The 22335-nt window shown below is 42.0% G+C and overlaps 1 protein-coding gene across 1 annotated transcript in view; it reads right to left on the minus strand.

The window, feature by feature from the left end:
- Window positions 1–22335, minus strand: part of LOC149192704 (uncharacterized) — a 153403-nt gene that overhangs the window by 70728 nt on the left and 60340 nt on the right. The window contains exons 3-4 of the mRNA XM_089407059.1: window positions 15983–16067; window positions 448–501 (exon numbers count right to left, since the gene is read on the minus strand). Of these exons, the coding sequence (XP_089263185.1) occupies window positions 448–501; window positions 15983–16067 (139 nt within the window). The remainder of the gene's footprint in view (window positions 1–447; window positions 502–15982; window positions 16068–22335) is intronic.

A 22335-nucleotide genomic window follows, 5' to 3' on the forward strand; every position in this document is an offset into this window, starting at 1 on the left:
CACACAGTAAACATGTTATACTTCGCAATCTAAAGGCTGTCGTGAATACCAAAGGTCAACTAGTTGGAATATTACTATAGCAGCAGTTAGAAAAGCCAAGAAATGCATGAGACTTCTAGTCTATAATAGTAAACAGATATCTACTTGTGGTTCTAACTTTTTCAGTAATAATTTATGGTTTCTAGCAAATTATGGGAATAGCCTCAATTCTGTTTATGAAATTCAGTGTTAAACAACAAAAACAAATGGAATCATAAAATCTATTTAAATATGACTAACGAACAACTTTCAGTAGGCATGCTAAGAACAATAAACAGAAAAACAATGCTTTTATCATTCAACATGGTGAAGATTAAGATTAATGTGAGACTATGCAGAGTTTCAAAAAGGGAAAAAGAAATAACTTTATATATATATATATAATAGAAGGACAACAGACAGTTCTACCTGAATATCATTCTGATTGGTGATGCTGACAAGATGACCTTGATTGTTTAAAAACTGCATGAAGAGGAAACAATGAGAAGAAATTAGCACAAACAATTAAGCTTGTGCAAGCACCATGTATCTAGTGTAATATGAGTGTATAGCTGCCATGCCTTAGATTGAATCCTTGTACATACAAAGTAAGACATTACAAAAAATAAAATCTTATGAAGAGGACTTTGCAACCAATAGAATCTTATGATGATGGCTTTGCAAAAACTAGAAACTTGTGAAGCAAATTTTGCAAAAAAGTTGAATCTTGTGAGAAAGACTAGGCAAAAATTCATGTTCAATGAGGTATATCCATAAGCCTATATGCTACCTCTGTAATGAGGCACATCTTAAGCAGACTTGTATTTTAAGGAGCTTCATAAATGGTTCAAACTTCAAACAAAGACATTGTGAAAAATATTCTTTTATGAGGAATATATTAATGGGGCACAACTTAAGGACACTTGTGTTCAAAAAAGATTCATAAAGGGTTCAAACTTCAAACAAAAATCTTGAGAATGTATGTGTCTGTGTAATATTCCTAAGGAATTTTTACAGTAAATATGCAAAGTAAACATAGACAAAAAGCCACAAAATGTAAACACACAAATTAGATCACAGAAATGCACCAAAATTTGCGTTGCTGAGCCATTTTATTATAATAAGAAGAGGGTACAATGAGGTGCTGGAAAGTGTGCACCTGGGCTTGCTCAAGGCAAGCTAGCTAAGCCCAAATGAACAATAAGAAGTCCCTCTCAAATCTACTGCTGCTCTCTCCTAGCTCTACGCTGAAACTTTCCCAGAAATATGTTGTTGGTTGTGAATAACTGCTGCTAGGACCTCCTCCGGTCCTCGGAAAATTCCGAGAAATTAACCTCGAGTTCTCCACCAATAACCCACAAATGGCACGAAGGAATTGGCCAAATGTTGAACTCGGAATTTCGGCCAAAATCTCCCCTGGCTCCTCTAGTTGCTGGCTGAATTGGGACCCCTGTTTGACCCCTCAAATCTGCCCAGAAATTCCATCAAATTAATCTTGGCCTCACCTCAGTAAACCCAGAAAATCCCAGAAAGGGTTTGGCCTGAATCCACCAACCCAAAATTACCCAAAAGGGGTACGGCGTTCTCCTCCAACTGTTGGCCCAACACCCAGTCTAGAAATCACTGCTAAATCCCTGCTCAAAAACTCCTCCACTGAGTTGGGAATTCCTACAATATTTGTCTCGAAAGAGAAGTGAGAATTCGGCCTTCAAATCCCACTAACTCTAAGTGATTTTATCGCGACAAGCTGAGCCTATAGCGAGCCCAAAAAATAACTAAGCAGTCCCTAGGAAGGAAAATTCGTCCCACTCTAAAGCAAGTACCTCTAGGCCTGAAAATCACTCCATAATTTCGCGATTCCTCAAGGAAATTCCTGTAAATACTCAAAGGGAAATTCTCTGGGAATCTCCTCCCCCAAGCACCACGAATTGGCTTTTGCGTCCCTATCAAGAGATAGGAAAATCGACCCAAGTGATAGCCTCCAATCCAGCTCGAAAATCCTTGTCCAAACTCTATTCTAACAATAAGAGAATTTCCTACAAAAACCCAGAGCCTCTAATCCACGCTTGCTCCCACAATGTGCTTCCTAGAAATACCTCTACGCCCAAGAAATGTGCACTGCTAAACAAACTCCTGCAATGATGCCCAAAGGAAACTCTGAATTGAGCTCCCCAAATTACCTCACTAGGGAGACACTCGAAGTTCTCCAAAATGAGGGTGGAATTCCCACTTAGCAATTCGTTGTTCTAAACAGCATAGTTGTCTTGGCTAAGAAGCTCAAGAGAACTAATATTAGATTGTCAAATGATCAAAGATGCCCAAAAGTGAGACCCCAAGCTCTATTTATAATTTGTTGGCCCCTTCTCTCCTTGTGGTCCCCACTCTCTCTCTTTCCTAATTCGAACTTCCTTCTCTTTCCTCTCTCCTCCAAGAGTGTGAGTTCCCTCCTTAGGTCGAATTTCTCTTTCTTGTGGCCCCTACATTCCACTAGAGCCGCAATTTTCACATTTCCTCTTAAGTCCCAATGTCGAAATAGTGTCTTCTCCCCAAACTCATCTCTAATGCTGAAAATCAAAATTGGGTATATTACAGTCCTCCCTATCAAAAATTGCTTGTCATCAAGCAGTGCTTGAACAAGCGCCTCCTCTATCTATTGATCACCACTATCACCATCAATAATACCAGGGTCCCAATCGTGCCACTAAGTCATCCCTGATATCTGCACTTCCTGGTCATGAAGGAATCCCTCAATAATCAAGTACCAAGCCATCCTGATCACTGTGAAGCAACCCTCACTCCGCTCACTGTCCAGCAAGATATAAGTACCAGGAGCCCTCTGCATAATATAAATAAGTAAAACATCATGATAATATACGACTCTGTCTGATTCCCCATGAAATTGCCCTGGCGAGTAGTCCATCCCCTGCACTCCAAGACTAAACTCCTGAAGATACAATCCAATCCCCGTGGGGAAGAAATCTCTCCTGCATGGGCTTTCCCTTGATATCCTCCTTCTGGCCCTTCTGGCCATCCTACCATGCTGATGAAGTCCCCCGTGCCATTAGCGAGTCATCAAAGCCCAATGGAAGATTTGAATGATCTTCCCCTAGAAATCAGCGCATCCCCAAGGGTAGTTGTACTGCCAAGTCCTATGATGCTCGGATCCCATGCTAGTCTAAAAAGGGTGCCACTATGGTGTCATTGCGCAACTCTGGTCATGGCAGTTCGCCCCTCATGCACAAGTGGTATCCACCACTCCCGGGACCTGATGGCACAACATCTATGGAGTCCCAACGCATCTGGACCAAGCACCTCCATGATGTCACCTCCTACCCATCCAACACTCACCCTGATCTATAGCAATAACAAGGAAAACCAACCTTGCCATGCAATCAAGGCCTCAACGCTCCCCCACATGTTAAACCAAGTGTGAGCTGGGTCATCCCCTGTTCTGATCCCACTCACCATGAAACAGAGTGTCCAATCAACCAACCAAACTCCTAAATCCCACAGCCAGAACAACTCTGGCATAGTCCTGACAGCGAATGGAACCAACTCACACCATGTCTTAGTTCCATGCATGCAATCAATATATTAAACTCCATACATCACAAACCAATCTGGTGTGTGCGACACAGCCCTGCGCCAACCATACCACACAATGGGATCTGTCGTCCTGCCTCCTAAAAGTGCTCCCCAATACTGCCCAGAGTCTAAACATCTGCCTGTAAGTAAGGTCCACCAACCATTGTAGATGCTCCAGAGACACCTCGGAATGTCTCACCAAAAGGGGATCATGCATCACCCTGAGTGTGGGCTCAAGGGTGGTGCAAGTGCTACCTCTGCAGAAGATTAGACTACCCCCAAGCCTGCATCCACCAACTCACGTCCTGACCATATGCCACAACTGGAAAGCCTCTCTCCCAATGCACTATGTCTCATCCAATTGTCTCAGATGAACCTCATGGGTCCTGTTGCTCGTGATGAGAGCATCAAGAGATGATATCCAAGTCCCCTGTGTCAGTGTGCAATGTTGGAGAGTGATAAATGGAAGCTCACGGTCGGCCTTGTGATCAACTCGCTCTCCAAATTGGAGTGTGCCAAACCTAATGGTGTGCCTGATGCCCTCATCAAGAGATCTCTCTGGCGACAACACTCTGACAACCTGTTGTGCATCATCATGCTCGACTGCACACAAGTACGTACCCCTACACTCCTCTGCATAGCACTGAACTCTGTGGCACAACTCCATGCACCACTGGATACCAACGCTCAATGCCATGCCCCCATGTACCATAGGGAATCCCATATGTGCCCATGCATCCACCATGCTGCTAGTACACCCACCACGAAGTGATCTACACCTCCTCATCTACCTTGGTAAACCGGCACGGCCTAACTCCACACTTGCTAGAGGGGATATCTTTGTTGTGTCGATCCTCGGTGACTCTTGTTCCCAATACCCCAATGGGAGAACATCGTCTCCATACAATGCCTGGTTTGGTGGCCTACCCATGCCACCTCCTCCCACCAATTCCTGCCAAAGAATGCTAATCACCTTGCAACCCCAAAAGCAACCAACATACCACTACAATCCATGGAGCCTGCTCACAAACTCCCTGTCAGCGAATGTCGATTGGAACTCCCTTAAGGAATGCATGTGCTCAATGACTGTGTCGAATACCTCACCAATGCCATAGCCATCCCACATGTCTGCTATCGGATAGGGAGCCCCACCTCGATCCTAGTGCCAACCTGGGCCTCCAGTACCCTCAGTGTCTAAGAGCTCCCACGGAGCTTTACTCCAGACTATGACCATCTCCATGAGTCCAGCCCACTCCACCGAGTACCAAATCAAAATCTCTCACCATCCAACCCCAAGAGAGGGATTTAATGCATGAATCGCCGCACATAGAACAAGCCCCCCATCCTGCGAGTGTTGCACCCTGCGCAACATGTCGCCTCATCTCACCATCCTGGTCAACACCCAAAATTTGTCGAGGTGACTCTGCCTCTCCCTCTCCAATGTGCAGAGGCAATCCCCATCTATGTATGTCTGAAGAGGGTTGCTCTGATGCTCTAATGTGCACTCTAGCTGGACCATTAGGGAATCCAACTATTCTCCAACGTGAGTTAGTTTGGTCGCTAACTCGGCACAAACTGCTCTCGTGACCTCCAACTCCTAGTTCTTTTGCAGAATAGCATCTCGCACTGTCGTGGCCTTCTCTCTCAATGCTAGAAGGCAGGCCTGGAACTGATGAAACTATCGTGGGCTTCTATCACCTAATGACTCAGTCATAGCTTTGGATACCTTAGCAACTATCGGCATCTCATCCATGGGTGGCACCTCCTCAACAGATGGCTCCATGTTTGTAGGCTCTATCCTCTCCACCAAGGTTTCTACTGGAGCCATCAAAGAGGTCTCTAATAATGGTGACTCCTGCGCCACACCAAGTATAACAATGTGCTCCTCACCATCCTGTGGACTCTCAGCATCATGCTCAACCTCCCCCCCAAGCTCCTGATATCTAAAGCCAGATCTCCACCAGCAAAAGTGCCTCCTGGTCTCACCCTCTAACTGTCCTTGTCCTGCCTGCTCCTTTTCAGGAGATCTAGTGCCCTAATTCTGTCGACTTTTCTCACATTATGTAGGCAGTTGCACCCCCACGACCTGCTCACCTCTATCGTCTCTGTTGTAAAGGTGAGGATGGATCTGGTCTGTCACCCTCCTCAACAGGGCCAACTTCTCATTGTCCCAATGGATTCCACCCCAAAATTTCGGACAATGGATTTCCCTTGAGCCATGGGTTTGTCTCCGGTTTCACCCATCACTGTGCACTCATACCCAAATCCTCCATGATCTTCTAGCTACCCACAGCTGGGCCAAGATCAAGCTCTGATACCACTGTAATATTCCTAAGGAATTTTTACAGTAAATATGCAAAGCAAACATAGACAAAAAGCTACAAAATGTAAACACATGAATTAGATCACAGAAATGCACCAAAATCAGCGTTGCTAAGCCATTTTATTATAATAAGAAGAGGGTACAATGAGGTGCTGGAACGAGTGCACCTGGGCTTGCTCAAGGCAAGCTAACTAAGCACAAATAAACAATAAGAAGTCCCTCCCAAATATGGTGTTTCTCTCTCTTAGCTCTACGCTGAAACTACCTAGCAATATGATGTTGGCTGTGAAGAACTGCTGCTAGGGCCTCCTCCGGTGCTTGGAAAATTCTGGGAAATTAACCCCAGGTTCTCCACAAATAATGCACAAAACCCACGAAGGAATTGGCCAAATGTTGACCTCGTAATTTCGGCCCAAAACTCCCTTGGCTCCTCTAGTTGTTGGTTGAATTGGGACCCCTGTTTGACCCCTCAAATCTGCCCAAAAAATTCTGCCAAATTAATCTTGGCCTCACCTCAATAAACCCAGAAAAAGGCAGAAAGGGTTTGGCCTAAATCCACTGACTCGAAATTACCCAAAAGGGGTGCGTTCTCCTCCAACTACTGGCCCAACACCCAATCCAGAAATCACTGTTAAATCCTTGCTCAAAAACTCCTCCACTAAGTTGGGAATTCCTACAATATTTGTCCCGAAAGAGAAGTGAGAATTCAGCTTTCAAATCCCGCTAACTCTAACTGCTTTTATCGCTACAAGTTGAGCCCAAAAAATCACTACACATGCCCTAGGACAACAAATTCATCCCACTCTGAAGCAAGTACCTCTGGCCCTAAAAATCGCTCCATAATTTCACACTTCCTCGAGGAAATTTCCTGCAAATACTCGAAGGGAAATTATCCAAGAATCTCCTCCCCCAAGCACCACGAATTGGATTCTGTGTCACTGTCAAGAGATAGGAAAATCGACCCAAGTAGATAGCCTCCAATCTAGCTTGAAAATATGTCCAAACTCTATTCTAACAATAAGAAAATTTCCTACAAAAACCCAGAGCCTCTAATCCACGCTTGCTCCCACACTATGCTTCCCGGAAATACCTCTGCGCCCAAGAAATGCGCACTACTAAACAAACTCCTGCAATGATGCCCAAAGGAACTCTGAATTGAGCTCCCCAAATTACCTCACTAGGGAGACACTCGAAGTTCTCCAAAATGAGGGTGGAATTCCCGCTCGGAAATTCCTTGGGCTAAACAGCACAGTTGTCTTGGCTAAGGAGCTCAAGAGAACTAATATTAGACTGTCAAATGATCAAAGATGCCCAAAAGTGAGACCCCCAAGCTCTATTTATAATTTGTTGGCCCCTTCTCTCCTTGTGGTCCCCATTCTCTCTCTTTCCTAATTCGAACTTCCTTCTCTTAGCTCTCTCCTCCAAGAGTGCGAGTTCCCTCCTTGGGTCGAATTTCTCTTTCTTGTGGCCCCCACATTCCATTAGAGCCGCAATTTTCCCATTTCCTCCTAAGTCCCAATGTCGGAATAGCGTCTTCTCCCCAAACTCATCTCTAATGTTGAAAATCAAAATTGGGGATATTACTGTCTGGAGTTCCCGATTCTCCAATTAGTTGCAATTTTTTCAGTGGTTATTGATATCTGTCATCAACAATTTATAAAACAGAATTAAAAGATAGATATGGCATTTCCTATCTTTTTGTATGATGTGTCACTGCTTGACTAAAAATTGAGGTAAGCAGATCCCAACCCAATAGGACACCTTCACAAAAGAAACTGAAACACATATTAACTCATGAGCATAGATTGTTGAAGGAAGGGAAAGGGCTCCCCACCCTCTTGATATGATTAAGTGGTGTAAGCCAAGTTCATAGAGGAGCATATTAGGCAGGCCTAGGAGCTAAACCTTAAAGTGAGGGTCCCCCTACCTTCTCCATCCTCTAACCCCATGCAAGTTGAGATCTTGTTGCTCCAAGATACTCTTGATCTCCTTGTTATTACCCTCAAGAGGGCTTGGCTTGATTCTATCTCCATTCTTTTTCTCCAATTCAGGTCTGTGGGTGATCAAATTCATGCCCTTAAGGCCAAGCAAAAGTTCTCTCTTCCCAACAAGATCCTCTAACACAGGGATCAAATTAGGTCATAGGTCACAGAGCTCAAACACCATAGGAAGCAGGTTCTAGTAGCATGACAAGCAAGGCAATGGGCAGTCATTAGAGTTATCAGGGCTATCAATTGGGAATCTCCTCAAGCGAGAACCCCAACTTGGGCTCTCCAAATGACAGGTCCATTGGGATAGGCAACTTCAATACCGAAGACTTCCGTTGAACATTTGGATGTGTGCTTCTTTGACTTTCCTATCTATGCACTTCTGAGATATGCCTTCTAGCTATTAGGTTGCAAATGAAGGAACCTGCTCTGATACCTATTGTTGGAAATACGGAGAGGGGGTGAATCGGTATTTCACTTCTATTAGCTATTTTTAATCTTCAAAGCATTAAATAACATTAGCATTAGATCAAAACATAAATCAGCAACACCATTCAATAATGCACAACATCAAAGAGAGTACACAAGAGATTTTTTTGGTGGAAACTCTTCTAGGAGAAAAAACACCGAATGCTTTTAATATCGGTCTTAAATATTACATCAACAGGAAGCTCCAACTTCCAAGATTCCCCAGCTACAACTAGAAGGAGGCTCCAACCCCCCAATTTATCAGCGCCAACACCCTAATTTACCATCTCCAACTAGAAGTACGCTCCAACACCCTAGTTTCATCAACTTTGACTAAAAGGATGCTCCAACAACTTGCACTGGATCTAACCATCACTAGCACCACCCTACTGCCCTGAAGCGATCTTAGGCTCTAACCTAAAGGAGACTCCAATCTCCGCCTCGCACTGTTGATGAATCTAGGGCAATGAGGTATAGTAGGATTCTTCTAGACTTGATAACAATTTGTGAAGCTCTTTTACAATTTATCTTGTTAGCTTAATCTTTTTCTCTTCTTATTAATGTGTGTGTGTTTACTTCATCAAACTACTACCAAAAACATAAGAACAAGAAAACAAGATGTTGGCTCTCTGCCAGGGAAAAACCTCTCTCTCTTAGAGAGGAAAACCCTTTCGTAAATTTCTCTTATTAAAGCTTCTTATTGATCAATACCAAACCCTAGACCCTTGACAAGAATATCCTCCAAGCACAAGTCAAGTCCTTCCTTCTTCCTGCACTTTGTTTCCTGGCACTTCATCCTCCTTCCAGCACTTCGTCCTCCTTCTTCCTTCTTCGACTGGAGATAGACCTTGTTTATGTGAGCTCTAGAAGAGATACTTATCTTTTATACTTAGTGAGATCCTTCACCTATGGATACACCTTCCTTCTCTTGACCAACCGAGTTTCTTCTTGATGTGTAGTTGTAGGCTTGATGTGACAGCACAGCAACCCTAGTTTCTCGCACGTGTGGGTGGTTTCCTTGAATATTAGGCTCCTTTGACCTTTGCTTGGGAGAGCCTCTCCTTCGCTTGAGTAGGAGGCCTTATAGGCCTAACTTTCTAGCCCAAATGATAAGATATATATGATTGTGATCTTGCTGCTGATGTAACCATAGACTGTCCTCTATTTCTCGCACGTGTGACTGTTTTTCACCCTAAAACAGTCCCTTCAACTTCGGTTTAGACTTCTCCTTCTTCGCTGCACTAGAGGCTCCTTAAACTCAACTTTTCTTCACCTTTTCTCGGCTATCTTTCTTCGCTGATTTCAGAGGTGTGTTGGCTTGTCGTTGGAGGAGTGGACAACCTCTATATATAGAGGATTGTCCCTCCTTTAGGCCGACTTGAGGCCGACTTCATTTTTCTTCTTCGTTTTTTCTCCTTTGAAGATGTCGTTGCATGGAGAGGACTTGTCTTTGCTTGGAGGGATATTCTTTGACTCTTATACAAATATATACATGGTGTAACATGCCCTTAAGGGTCTTCAACATTTTCTTTTGACTCTTTGACTCACCTATAGCACTTTGACATGTGCTAGACCTATTTCAATGAGAAAGAAACTCATTGATAAATATAACAAAAATAATATTTCTTTTCTTGAATAAATACAAATATCAAAAGTACATTTATGAAGACCGAACCTAGTTACACTTTTTTCAACACACACCACCCTACCACCATGAGATTGAAAGATAAAAGAATAAGGTAGATCGCATTAGTGACACTAATCAGCCACTGCACTACACTTCGTAGCCACTACTCAATAACTAAGTTTTCTCAGCACATCAAGCTGTTAAACCCAACATGTATACACCTATCTCTCACAAACTCTATCCTTAACCATACAACAACAAGACTTAGCTCTACTCGACAATATATCAAAATGATAAGCCCTGGCGGCATAGAAACAAGAGCTCACTGTGTTCCAATATCACTGAATTAGTGATCAGAGTTGCAATGAGGGCAGTTCAACAAGGGATCTTCATCCAAAGTTCAAGAATACATAGCAAAAAGACAGCGCAACGCCGAGGGAGACAGCGCAAGCCCTAAAAGGGCTGACGCAGAGGCCGAAGCGCTGACGCAGAGGACACAAAAGACTGACGCAGGTGACGCAGAAGCCATAGAGGCTGATGCTAGGCCTTGGAGGCAGCGCTGGGGAGATTCTATGGGGCATACTAGGAGCAAATCCGCAGATTCTAAGCCAGGAGAGGGTGACGCAGTTCCAGAGCAATGCTTGGAGCAGCTTTCATTGTCCAACATAGGGAACAGTCGGAATCACTGTGGGGTTTGATCATCCAATTACTGATTTGTCGGAATATCTGTCTCCGAATAGAGGTACTATTGCCGAGGATATCCTCTGTTGGGTGAGCCATTTCTCACACCCTAGTTGTATTCACGAAATCTGCTTAATAATACAAACCCTCTATATGTTGCACCAGTTTTCCCGAATTGGGTTTTTCCGGGGACGATTGTCCAAAAATAACGGTGTCCCTTGTGCTATTGTCTCAATTTATTTCAGTGCATGCTCTGTATATTTGTGAAGGTTGCAATAGTGTTTACTTCAATGTTTATGCAATTAACTAACTTGTTAATGTAAAGAACAAGTAGGAGATTGTAAACTAGTAATTGCAGTAGGGGTTTTTGATGTGTTAGATTAAGATTTTTCACATAGTATCTAAGTCACCTGACACGGGGATTCGGGATTCGTAGTGTCGGATTCAGACACGTTGACCCCCCGGAACAGGACACGTAGGATTCGTTATATATTATTTTATTAAAAATATATATATATATTTTTAAATATATATATATATATATTTAAAAAAATATATATATATATATATATATATTAAAAATTAGATATTTCATACACAAATTTTAATTAATGATACAAATTTATTGATTTCAAACATATATCTTCATCTATAGCATGCATAGTACATACAAAAGACAAAGATACTTATATGAAATGGCAAATGGTTACAGGGGAATATAATCTAAGGCATATTAGCAACATAAATGCCTATTACTAGAGGATGAACAAAATTTTGGACAATATGGACTTTTATTTCAAAATTCAAATATCTTCATCTCAGGGCTAATTTTTGCTGATAAATTATCTGAAATATGGGGTCATGTCTCTTCCAACAATGCCAGTAACTTATTAAACATCCACTTCTCTAAAAGTCTTAAAAGTGTTTTTCCAACTAAAGGACAAACATATCATGGATAAATAACAGTCAAACAAATCAAATGTATGAGCAGTGAAGTTTAAGTCTTTTCAAATCTCAGATCACTTCTTGAATCTTGTCAAGTTCGTTGTTTTTTCAAAGAAAACATGATATTGATGATTCTCCAGTATTAGAGGAACACACATCTACAGTACAAAATTTGCTTGGAGACTGGCTGCTGAGGATGAGAATAAGCCTCCAACAAAAGAAATCTAACCCTAGAAATTATGTTCTAGAAACTACATAGGCAAACTTTTGTCCACTGAACTTAAAACATACATTCTTCTCCAGAAACACTGAAAAATTGGTCACTGAGACAATTGTTTCTCGTTATTTTCTGGGATATGAATCCTAAAATCAGGATTCGCTGGCCATGCACGGAATTCGTACAAGATTCGTACGAATCCTAATAGGACACGTCGAATCCGATTTTAGGATACAAATTTCAAGAGAATCGTATCGGACACGCGGGATTCGGGTTCGCTGGGCTATATGAACGAATCCAATTACTTGGCATAGTATCAAAGCGATCGCAGATCATAGACGACTGAAGACACCAGCCGAGAAATCTGAAAATTTGCAGCAGAGAAGCAATTGTCCCAAGAGACAACGTTGTTCCAGAGCCAGAGAGGCAAAAGGAGTGACACAGTGCAGAAGAGGTGATGCAGAGGCTCATGCAGTGCCTGTGTCAGCATTCTAAGCCGGGAGAGGAAAACACGGTAGCTGGGAGGAGCCCACACAGTAGTTGCGTCAGCCATCAAGGCCAGCGCAGAGGCAGAGGAGGGCAGATCAAGCTCACACAAATAAATGCCATCTTTTTGAGCCAGGAAGGATTGACGCAGTTGATTGGGAGGAGCAGATTTAGCCCACGCAAAGACTGCGCAGAGCTTGAAGGGCTCAGATTCTTCGAGTTGTCGAGGCTAAGGGAGCTATGCAGATTTTGATTTGTGGAGCTGGTGGGACGTTGTTTTTGTCAGTGCAGAACAATGTCTAAGGAGACTGAACCAAGGTAGAGGGAAGCACTACCTCGACAGATTTCTAGCCAAGAAATCTAGATCCGGGTTGCAACGGCAAAGGATGATTGGAGAGGAGTGATTCGATAGTTGGCTGGAGGATTTCCAAGAGGGAAATCAGGACTCAGAGGGAGTCTAGAGAAGAGGAGCAGAGATGGCAGTGAACGGATTGAGGGATCAAGACAGATTGGATGGCGCTTCCAATTTTGTCATCTGGAAGGCCAAGATCCTAACAATCCTGGATAAACATCGCATCAAGGACTATGCCTTGAAAACAGTAGCTTTCCTAGTTAACCCCGATGCTAACGAGAAGTATGAGGAGGCCCAGGCGAAGGAAAAATGCATGATCCTAGACGGGGTCAAGGATCATGTAATACCACATATTGCTGAGAAGAAAACAGCAAGGGAAATGTGGGACACCCTGACCACCTTATACGGTTATACCAGGGATCTTCTGTGCAGCAGAAGATATTATTGGAGAAATAGTTGAGGTCATATCAGATGCAGAAAGGGGAGAAGATATATCCCTTCCTTCTCAGGTTGCAAGGGATTCACGACCAGCTTACTTCTGTGGGGTCTACACCAGATCCAGAGTTCATGGTCAGCACTGCCCTGAATGCAGACTCAGAAGAGTGGGAGACATTTGTCCAAAGCATTTTGGGCAGAGCAACTCTCCCCAATTGGGAGGAGATGTGCGTAGCTCTTCGACAGGAAGATCTCAAGAGATTGACCAAGGCGGGGAGTAGCGGTAAGGGAGTTCGAATCAAGAAAGAGGAGGAGGAGTATGCAGCTCTTGCATCAGCGGGACAGCAGGGGGTACAAAAAAGGAAGAAGAAAGACATCTCCAAGATCAAGTGCTTCAACTGTGGGGAGTTGGGACATTATGCCTCTCAGTGCCCCAGGAAGAAAGGCAAGGGAGAAGCTTCTGACTCAAAGGTTGCTCCAGCAAAGGCAAAGAAGGATGTCGAGACTGATAAAGATTGTGCCATGAGTGCTCATGCGCCTCTAGAGAAGAGGTAGGGAGACATAGAGCTATAGTCAAGGGGACTATTGAACTGAGGGCAAGATCCTTGAGGTGCCCAAACTCTTGGATCACATACGACTACGAGAGCCCTTAACGATAGTAGCATGATGATAGGTGTCAGGTGGAGCAAGGTGTTATGGAGCGGCAAGGCAGTGCTGAAGTGCACAAGTCTGCAGCAGCGCATGGAGGTTGCATCAATGCGAGAGGCACAGAAAAGGTTGCAGCAACTCAGTGGCAGCAGAGGGAGCTTTAGCATCATGAGGCTTCCAGACTTACCAGGATGTCAATGTTTGGGTGAAGTCAATTACTTACTTCTCGGTAACTGAGTTGCAGTGCAGCAGTTAGTAGTGGCAGTGCTATGGGCAGCATGATGTAGCATTTTGAGAGGGAGCTGCAGTACAAATGTAGCAGTGGCAGTGGCAGTGTCATGGGCAGCAGTACAGGAAGCAGCAGTGCAATGGATGTGGGGCAGCAGGCCAAGCATCAACACAAAGGACCGATGCAAAGGATCAGTGTGATGCTTCTATGGTGAAGCATTGTTAGAGCACATTCCTCGCTAAGAGGGAGTGTTGATTTTGGGTAGCATCGGAAGTGCTCTAGCCTTGAAAATTGGTGAAGAGGCTAAGGCACATGAGATCTCCAAGAACCAGAAATCATTTGGGGAAATTCCACCTAGATGAGGAGTTATTAGAATAATTAATATTTTTAATGGGTTCCTAAGTCTAAACTTAGGAAAATAAAAATATTAGTGTGTATTAATAAAATATGGGTGAGAAAGTTCTAAGTGACGACGATAAAAGTAGTTCTAATCTTAGCCGTTGATTAGGGCCTTAATCTCGGTCGTTGATCTGTCAATAGGAAAAGTATAAGAGGAGGCTTGAGGGTCAGTTGGAGATGCACCAAGTGATCAAGAGAATTCGATTTTTTGGGGGAGGTTTGCTAAAGAAATCGAGTTAGTGATCAAAGTTGCAGTGAGGGGCAGTTTAGCAAGGAATTGTCATCCAAAGCTGAAAAATACATAGCAGAGAGGCAGCGCAGTGCCGAGAGAGACAGCGCATGCCCTAGAAGAGCTAATGCAAAGGACGCAGAAAGCTGATGCAGTAATGCAGAAGCCATAGAGGCTGACGTTGGGCCTCAAAGGTAGCGCTAGGGAGATTCTGTGCGGCAGACTTGGAGAAGATCAGCAGATTCTGAGTCGGGAGAGGGTGACGCAGCTCCTGGAGGAGTAACGCAGTTTCAGATCAGCGCTTGGAGCAACTTTCGTTGTCCAGCATAGGGAACAGTTGAAATCACTATGGGGTTTGATCATCCGATTGTTGATTTGCCAGAATATGTCTCCGGGTAGAGGTACTACTGTCGAGGATATTCTCTGTTGGATGAGCCATTTTTGGCACCCTAGTTGTATTCACGAAATCTGCTTAATAATACAAACCATCTATATGCTACACCGGTTTTCCTAAATTGGGTTTTTCCGGGGAGGATTGTCCAAAAATAACGGTGTCCCTTGTGTTATATATTTGTGAAGGCTGCAATAGTGTTTACTTCGATGTTTATGCAATTAAATAGCTTGTTAATGTAAAGAACAAGCAAGAGATTGTAAACCAATAATTGCAGTACGGGTTTCTGATGTGTTAGATTCAGGAATTTTCACATAACATAAGATAAATGAAGATTACTAACTAGGCTAGAATCTTTCACCACCGAAATTAGTAGATAAAAAGGGGTCTTTAAAACCTCAGAGCCACAACTCAAGAAACAGATATATTTTGATCCAAACTCGTGACGCCAAATGGATTCCAACTCTCCTCTATTTATAGATTCCCCCAAGGGGTTTTCCAAATGTGAGGGGTTGCAATACAACCCCCAATTTGGGCTTTTTTGCCCCAGCTGATGCAAAATTCTCCCAATGTTGCCCCAAACATTCAGAAAATTGGGTTTTCCCCTTTTAACAAGACTACGGGATTGGATATTGGGTAGGCTACTCCATCCTCCCTTGGCCAATTAGTGAGGAGAGGACATTACACAGGTGGAAATTTTTATAATATTTGTTTGACTTTCATTCTTTCTCGCACAGGGATTGACTACTATTAAAGATTTTACATACTGAAGGACTAGTCTAAGGAGATCGCCACAACACCCAAAAGATACCAAGACTGATGATAAAATTTATTCATAGTGTGACATTCTTTTGGAACTCGATTTATTTTTGTGTTAATCAAAGGAAAAGAAATCACAAGTATGAATAATTTTCAGGCATTAAAAAATACGAATATTTACATATAATGATGAACCACCGACCTCTAGGAACTTGTATGGTAACAGTATAGGTGAGACTAGAAGGCATTCAATACCTGCCCCTCCAATAATTTTTATTCTTCCATCCCTGTGCCACAGCATTAGAAATCTCTTTAAATATGACCACTTACACAAACTTGCATGTGATGAATCAAGTGCAACAAAGAAATCTGTAATTGTAAATAACTTGGACATCATGACAAAAAAGGCAATGTATCTTAGAAGTAGTTAATATTTACTACTAACAAATATTTCTTCTTCAATGATTAACCCTATAAATCCCAAAATCAGATTGTCAATAAGTTTCTAATTCAAAACCCATAAAAAAACTCATCCTATAGCTATTCATCATCCTCACAAAACACTCCTAGAAAGCAAACTTGTGTAAATCTTCAGGTTTTTCAATGTCATGTTAACTGTTCTATAGTATATCCATAAGTAAAAGGATGAGTTGTTGAAAAGCATGAAACACAGAATATAAAATCTTTGACTAACTCTACGAAAACAATTGATTCTAATATGTTGATGGAGTCATTGCATTGTATGATAGCTATTTTTGGTGTTTGGTGATGCCTTTCTGTAGATAGTACTGCATGCTCAGCACTTTTGAAGAGTTTTTGTGGCATTTGCAATCCTGCTTTCCACATAAAATGAGGGTTAACTTTAATTATTTTCAAATGCCTTTGGTGATGCTTTCTACAATGAGCTACATTTGTACAATTTTGAGATTGACATGGACATCATGATTCTGGGGTTCATACAGTTTTTTGAGGCCCATACAAGAGGGCATTTTAGGTGCAACATGCACAGCTAGTGAAATGATTTTATAGGGCTTTCCTGCTCAATATCAGGTCCATTGCAAAACTTTACGTTTTGAAACAAAAAAAATCAATGGCTAAACAGCTAATGACTACAGCTATATAGAACAATCTAATCAAGAATACCCACAAAAGCAATTGATGGGGACAGAAGAGTAATATGATATACAAATATGGTCCACACAAATTTCTAAAGTATTGAAAGCATATGGCCAATATGTATTAATTCTAACATGGAATGAATAATGTAAACTGTGGTAGGACTTGAATTGTACTACATCTAAAAAATCAAGTAATTGAATAAAATCTATATTTCAAGGGAAAAAATAACATCCTATTGTTGAAATGATAAAGAGATTGTGGATCAAGAGAGGTATCAAAGTGAAACTTTTGTAAAAAAGAGCTCGATTCAATTTCGGCGGAGCGCGAAATTTACCCTGGTGCAAAGATTCATGGATTCGGTTCAGGATTCCGTCGTTCCAAGGCCTGATGGCCCTTTCCCCCGCCATTGGAGTTCTGTTGTTGGCTCGAATGGCCTTCGGTGCAGAGTTAAAGAAGTCGCATGGGGTTCTCCGATTTTTTCTACGATTCTAGCCGACGCTCTTGGGCCGAGGGCTCACGCAGGCACGAAGGGGTTCACGGTGAAAGCCCTTTCTGAAAACAGCCGGAAGCCAGTGTTGGACTCTGTTTCGTGGGGTTTGAAGACAGAAGGAGCCGGCGGCTCTACAGGAAGGGCCTTCCAGTGCCGAAGGGCAGGTCTGGCTACGCGAAATTGCTTAGATTCGGATGCTGGCGCCCCGGTTGCAGCGGCCAACAGTGTCCAAAGGGAGTGGATTTGGAGAGTGGGGGAAATTAGGAGCGTGGGAATCCAGAACCAGCATCGTCAACCTCTTCATTTCAGATCCAAGAAGGCTGCGGGGCAAGTGTTTGACAAAAAGCCCCTCCGAGATTTGGACCCAAATAGGGGCCTGATCTCTATCTCAGCTCAGAATGAATGTGCTGGAAAGGTTTTAGGATTCAGGCATGACTCACAAGGCTCAGTGGAGATTTGGCCTGAGCATGGTCTTGCAAATCCAATAGACGTGAGTCTCAGGAGTGCTTCATCCCTAGGCAAGATGAACTCTGTGAGTTTTTTTGCTTGCTCTACGGCTCAGGAAATAACAGAACCAGTACAGATTGAGCCATTAGATAGCTGTGCTTGCACCAGTCTTCTCGGCAATCAAGGTCACAATACAGAGAGGAGTTCTGCCTGCTCTTCTGAACAGGAATTAACAAGACCAGCAAAGTTTGCGCCCTCAGATGGCTATGCTTGCACCAGTTTTATCCGGAATCAGGACCACAGCAGCAAGCAGAAAACAGAGGACTCAGCACCTTATCAGATTCTGATTGTGCTCCTCTCCGGCAAAACTTTGCTGCAGTGGGTGAGACCCTCAGATCTAGTGCAGGACCTCAAGCAAATATTGGAAGATAAAGAGAGGATTCCCATAGCCTTTCAGCGTCTCCTTCTCGAAGGCAAACAATTGGAGGACTCATATCCCCTATCCTGTTATAACATTCAGAGAAATGCTTCCATCACATTATCCCTTCGACTGAGAGGGGGAGCTGTTGGACAGTCTTCCTCTGCTGCAGCATTCTCTTATAAGGATGCCGTCCACGCTCAGAAGCCCAAGGAAAAAGTTTCACCAGCTCAAGCTCCTAAACCATTCTTAGTAGACAAGCTGGAGGAATCCCCATCCATTGAAATAAGTCATCCTTCACTGGAAAGGAGTCACCAGGTGTTTGCAGAGTTAGGCATCATATGCAGGTTCAATGGTCTTTGGCCTCGCACAGCAGATCTGTATCAATGGATTCACTCAAATTGGACCAACAATTGCAAGGTCATTCTCTGTTCAAAAGGCTTCTTCATCACCCTGTTTGTTGACAGTGAGGACTACCAAAGAGTCCTAACTGAAGGCCCATGGTTTTGGAATTCTGCGGGATTGTTCCTCACTCCATGGTTCCAAGATTTCGATCCATCCACAGCAGTCATCACCAAACTTCCAATCTGGGTTAGACTTCCCAATCTTCCAGCGCATCTATGGCACTTTGCTGTTTTTGAAGGAATCGGTAATTCCTTAGGACGTTTCCTCAACACAGACGCCTCAAGAGGGCAAAAAGGAATCTACACCTATGCCAGAATCTGCGCAGAAATAGACATAAGCAAAGGATTACCTGATCAAATCATTCTAAAAATAGGAGACTTCCATTGGACTCAATCCCTGGATTTCGAGAATACAGCCTTTCGTTGCCGAAATTGTCATCTCACAGGGCACCTTCAAAGTTCGTGTCCTTCAATGCCCTCCCAAAAAAAGAAGGCCAATTCTAAGCCAAAATCCAAAAGCTGGAAACCTCATGATCCTCCCCCAATGGATGTCTTTTCCAGCTCAGATGAAGAGGACGAGGAGGAAGATGAGGAAATTATGGACGAAACGCCACCACAGGTTTCAACATCGGTTTGTCATGAGGAAGCCACAGTCCCTCCGATTTCTCAGAAACGAACTCATGAGACTTCTCCTTCGGATTCAGACAAGGAGCTTTCGCCCTCAGCCCAACGCAGTCTACAGATCATACCAAACCAACAGAGTCCAAGTGGTTGGGTCAAAGTAGGTAAAAAGAAAGGGAAAAAAGGTCGACCAAATGATTCCACCCTCGTTGTGTAGAATCTTTGGTTTTGACCGATCTTCCTTCTTCTTCTGGTTTCTGTTTGTTCAGCTCTGCTCTAGTCTTTTCTTCTCTTGGGAGCCGAGGTGGATATTTTATCCTTTCCGGCTGCCCTTTCAGTCCTGTGGTTCTATGCCGCCCTGCGAGGTGGGCCGTCTATTCTTTTTTGTCTCCTGAAGCTAGGCCTGCTGTTTAGCGGCCCGTTCTCTGCAGTTGCAGAAGTTTTGTACTATATTTTCCTTTTAATACAAATGCTTACTTACACAAAAAAAAGATAAAGAGATTGTGGATCTACAGTGAACACTTCAGCAAACCCTATTCCAGCATGAACCTTGAACAAATATATCACAAAACGAGAAGTGAACCCATGAACAAGAAAAGAGATATGGTGCCTTTAAGCAAAAGAATCCATCACTAATCAATCCAAGATGATGAAGCAAAAGACTCATAAGATGTATTTATACACAACTTATGAGGTGGGGTGCCTTCTCCCGCAAGGGGGTTATACATAAATGTCTAGGTCAGCCTTGGCCACCTAGAAAAATAATTTTGACTAGGTCAGCTATTAAACCGAGACCTAGTAATACAATAAGGAGGGTGCTTAGACATAATGTCAAGTAACCAAAAGTGAAGATTATCATTATCCAGCTCACCCCTGCCTCTTAATCTAAGCAAGTGATAATAGGGAAGGATGATTACAAAAGAAGTGGGCATACCCAACTCAATAGAGAGATAGTTGCAAATTTAATAAGATAGAGTAGGTTTGTGATGACCCAACTCAATATAAATGTGGAACTTATAATTTTTTCAATTTGTGTTTAATGCTCTACTTGTGCTAATCGATTTATTATTTCCACTTGCCAAGCTTTGGATCTATTGATGTAAGCTATTGTAACGAACAAATTTCTTATACGCAACAAACTTCTTCAGAATATCTGAAATATATAAATATCCATGATATGATCGTAATATTATATATTAGAATATTTGAATACAAGTGAGATGATTACAATGAGGGTGGGGGCCTGCTTTTATACCCTATCCAGGTACATCTTCACCATCCTAGATTAATCTTCTGTGGAATCTTCCGATCACTATAAATTTGTAATGAATTGTTATCATAGGACTGGATTTTGCAAACTTCGGTATTCCTTGAAACATAAATTTGTTGTTTATGTTCTGGGTGACACTGGTACGTAGATTGATAGAAAAGTCTGCTCTTGTGATTTGAATATCAATAAGGAGTTCTATTGTTTTGACTTCCCATTATCATGTGTGTGGCAATTTCCTAATTTACTTTAGTTGTTGAATTGGTTACAAAACTTTCACTTGGAATTTTCATCGTTTGAACTCCAACATCTGAATATGTTTTTCCCTCAATTAGTTTGTCATTTTCTTGAGTTGTGATGTTGATTGGATCAGTATTCATTCCTCTTTCTTCAACTTGCACTGAAGATTTCCACACTTCTTTCGTGATAAGTTCTTCTAATTTGTTTTTCAAAGATTTTTTTATCATCCTTAAGTTTCTTACTTTGAGTGAGTAGACTTTGATTCTGATTTCTGAGACGTAAGAGTTCCTCATTTTTTGAGTCAACTTTATTTTAGTATTCAAGTTTCTCATCTTTTAAACACTTTATTTCTTCTAATAACTTTTGATTCAAGTCTTTTAAGCGCAAATTTTCTTCTTCCTTCTCTGATAGAATCTCGTTGAATTTCTTCTCAACACATTCATTTTCTTCTTCTATTTTTTTCTTTCTTTCCTTGGACTTCTTGACCTTCGCAGGTAATTTTTTGCTATGGTCCCTTAAACGCAAAATTTCCTTGTCTTTTTCTATTAATTTTTGTTGCAATTTTGCAAGTTTTTCCTCTCGTTCTGTCATTGCATCAGTACATCATCTTGACATTCTTCCACATTAAATATTTTTCCACATGTTGGACAACATAATTCACATTTTTTATGAATCCATGGATATTCAATGTATGTTCTACAAAACGGACATTTAGTCCAAAATAATGATTGTTGTGTGCAACTCATCTTATGTTATTTTCTTAAATTCCTTTCTCAAATCGCTTTTATATTTTTTTATTTTTTTAATTAAATACCCCTTCTTTAATGATTTACACAAGGGCTTTATATATTTTTTATTTTTATATTTAATAATTTTTCACTTATTGAAAAATAAGATTAATTAACTCCCCAAAAGAACTCTCAAATCCGATTTCTAACTTGTCTTGAAACTTAGTCTTCTCGTCTGTCTTTGAGATGGGATTCGAACAATTTTGAATATCCCTTTTAAATATATTTATACATAACTTTCCTCTTATTAATCCTCTTTTAATTTTAATATCCGTGTATATATTTTTTTACCTTATTCAAACAAGGTCAAATAATATTAACCTTCTTTAAACACTTCTTTCAACTTACATCTGTGCCTTTTCTCAAAGGTCATGCTCCTTTGTTTTTTTTCTTATGGTTGTACAGATTAGAGCTTTGTATTATTATTCGCCTCACTACTAATTGTGATAGTAGCAGTTTTCTTTTTAATTGGCGTCTGATATCAATGAACTGGGAATGAATTCTACAGTCAAAAATTATTTCTTTTTCACCCAAAACAATTAATATGCAGGCTCTCCTTTTCCAAACTAGTCTAAAAAGTGGTGAATGGGCATGGCGAATTTGGTTGCGCGCCGGCAACAGTCTCTGTGAGTAAGGTCGTCGATTGGTAGCGGAACAGCAACACGGAAGGTACTGTGGAGGCGATGACGAAAATTTGTGTGCTACGATCAATCTATGCAATTCAATGTCGTGGTGTTGAAGGGAGAGGTGACAGCGGTTGT

Source organism: Pinus tabuliformis, chromosome 2_2, assembly GCF_031772625.1.
Source record: "Pinus tabuliformis cultivar Carrire ecotype Pingquan chromosome 2_2, CPIR1, whole genome shotgun sequence".
Taxonomy (NCBI): domain Eukaryota; kingdom Viridiplantae; phylum Streptophyta; class Pinopsida; order Pinales; family Pinaceae; genus Pinus; species Pinus tabuliformis.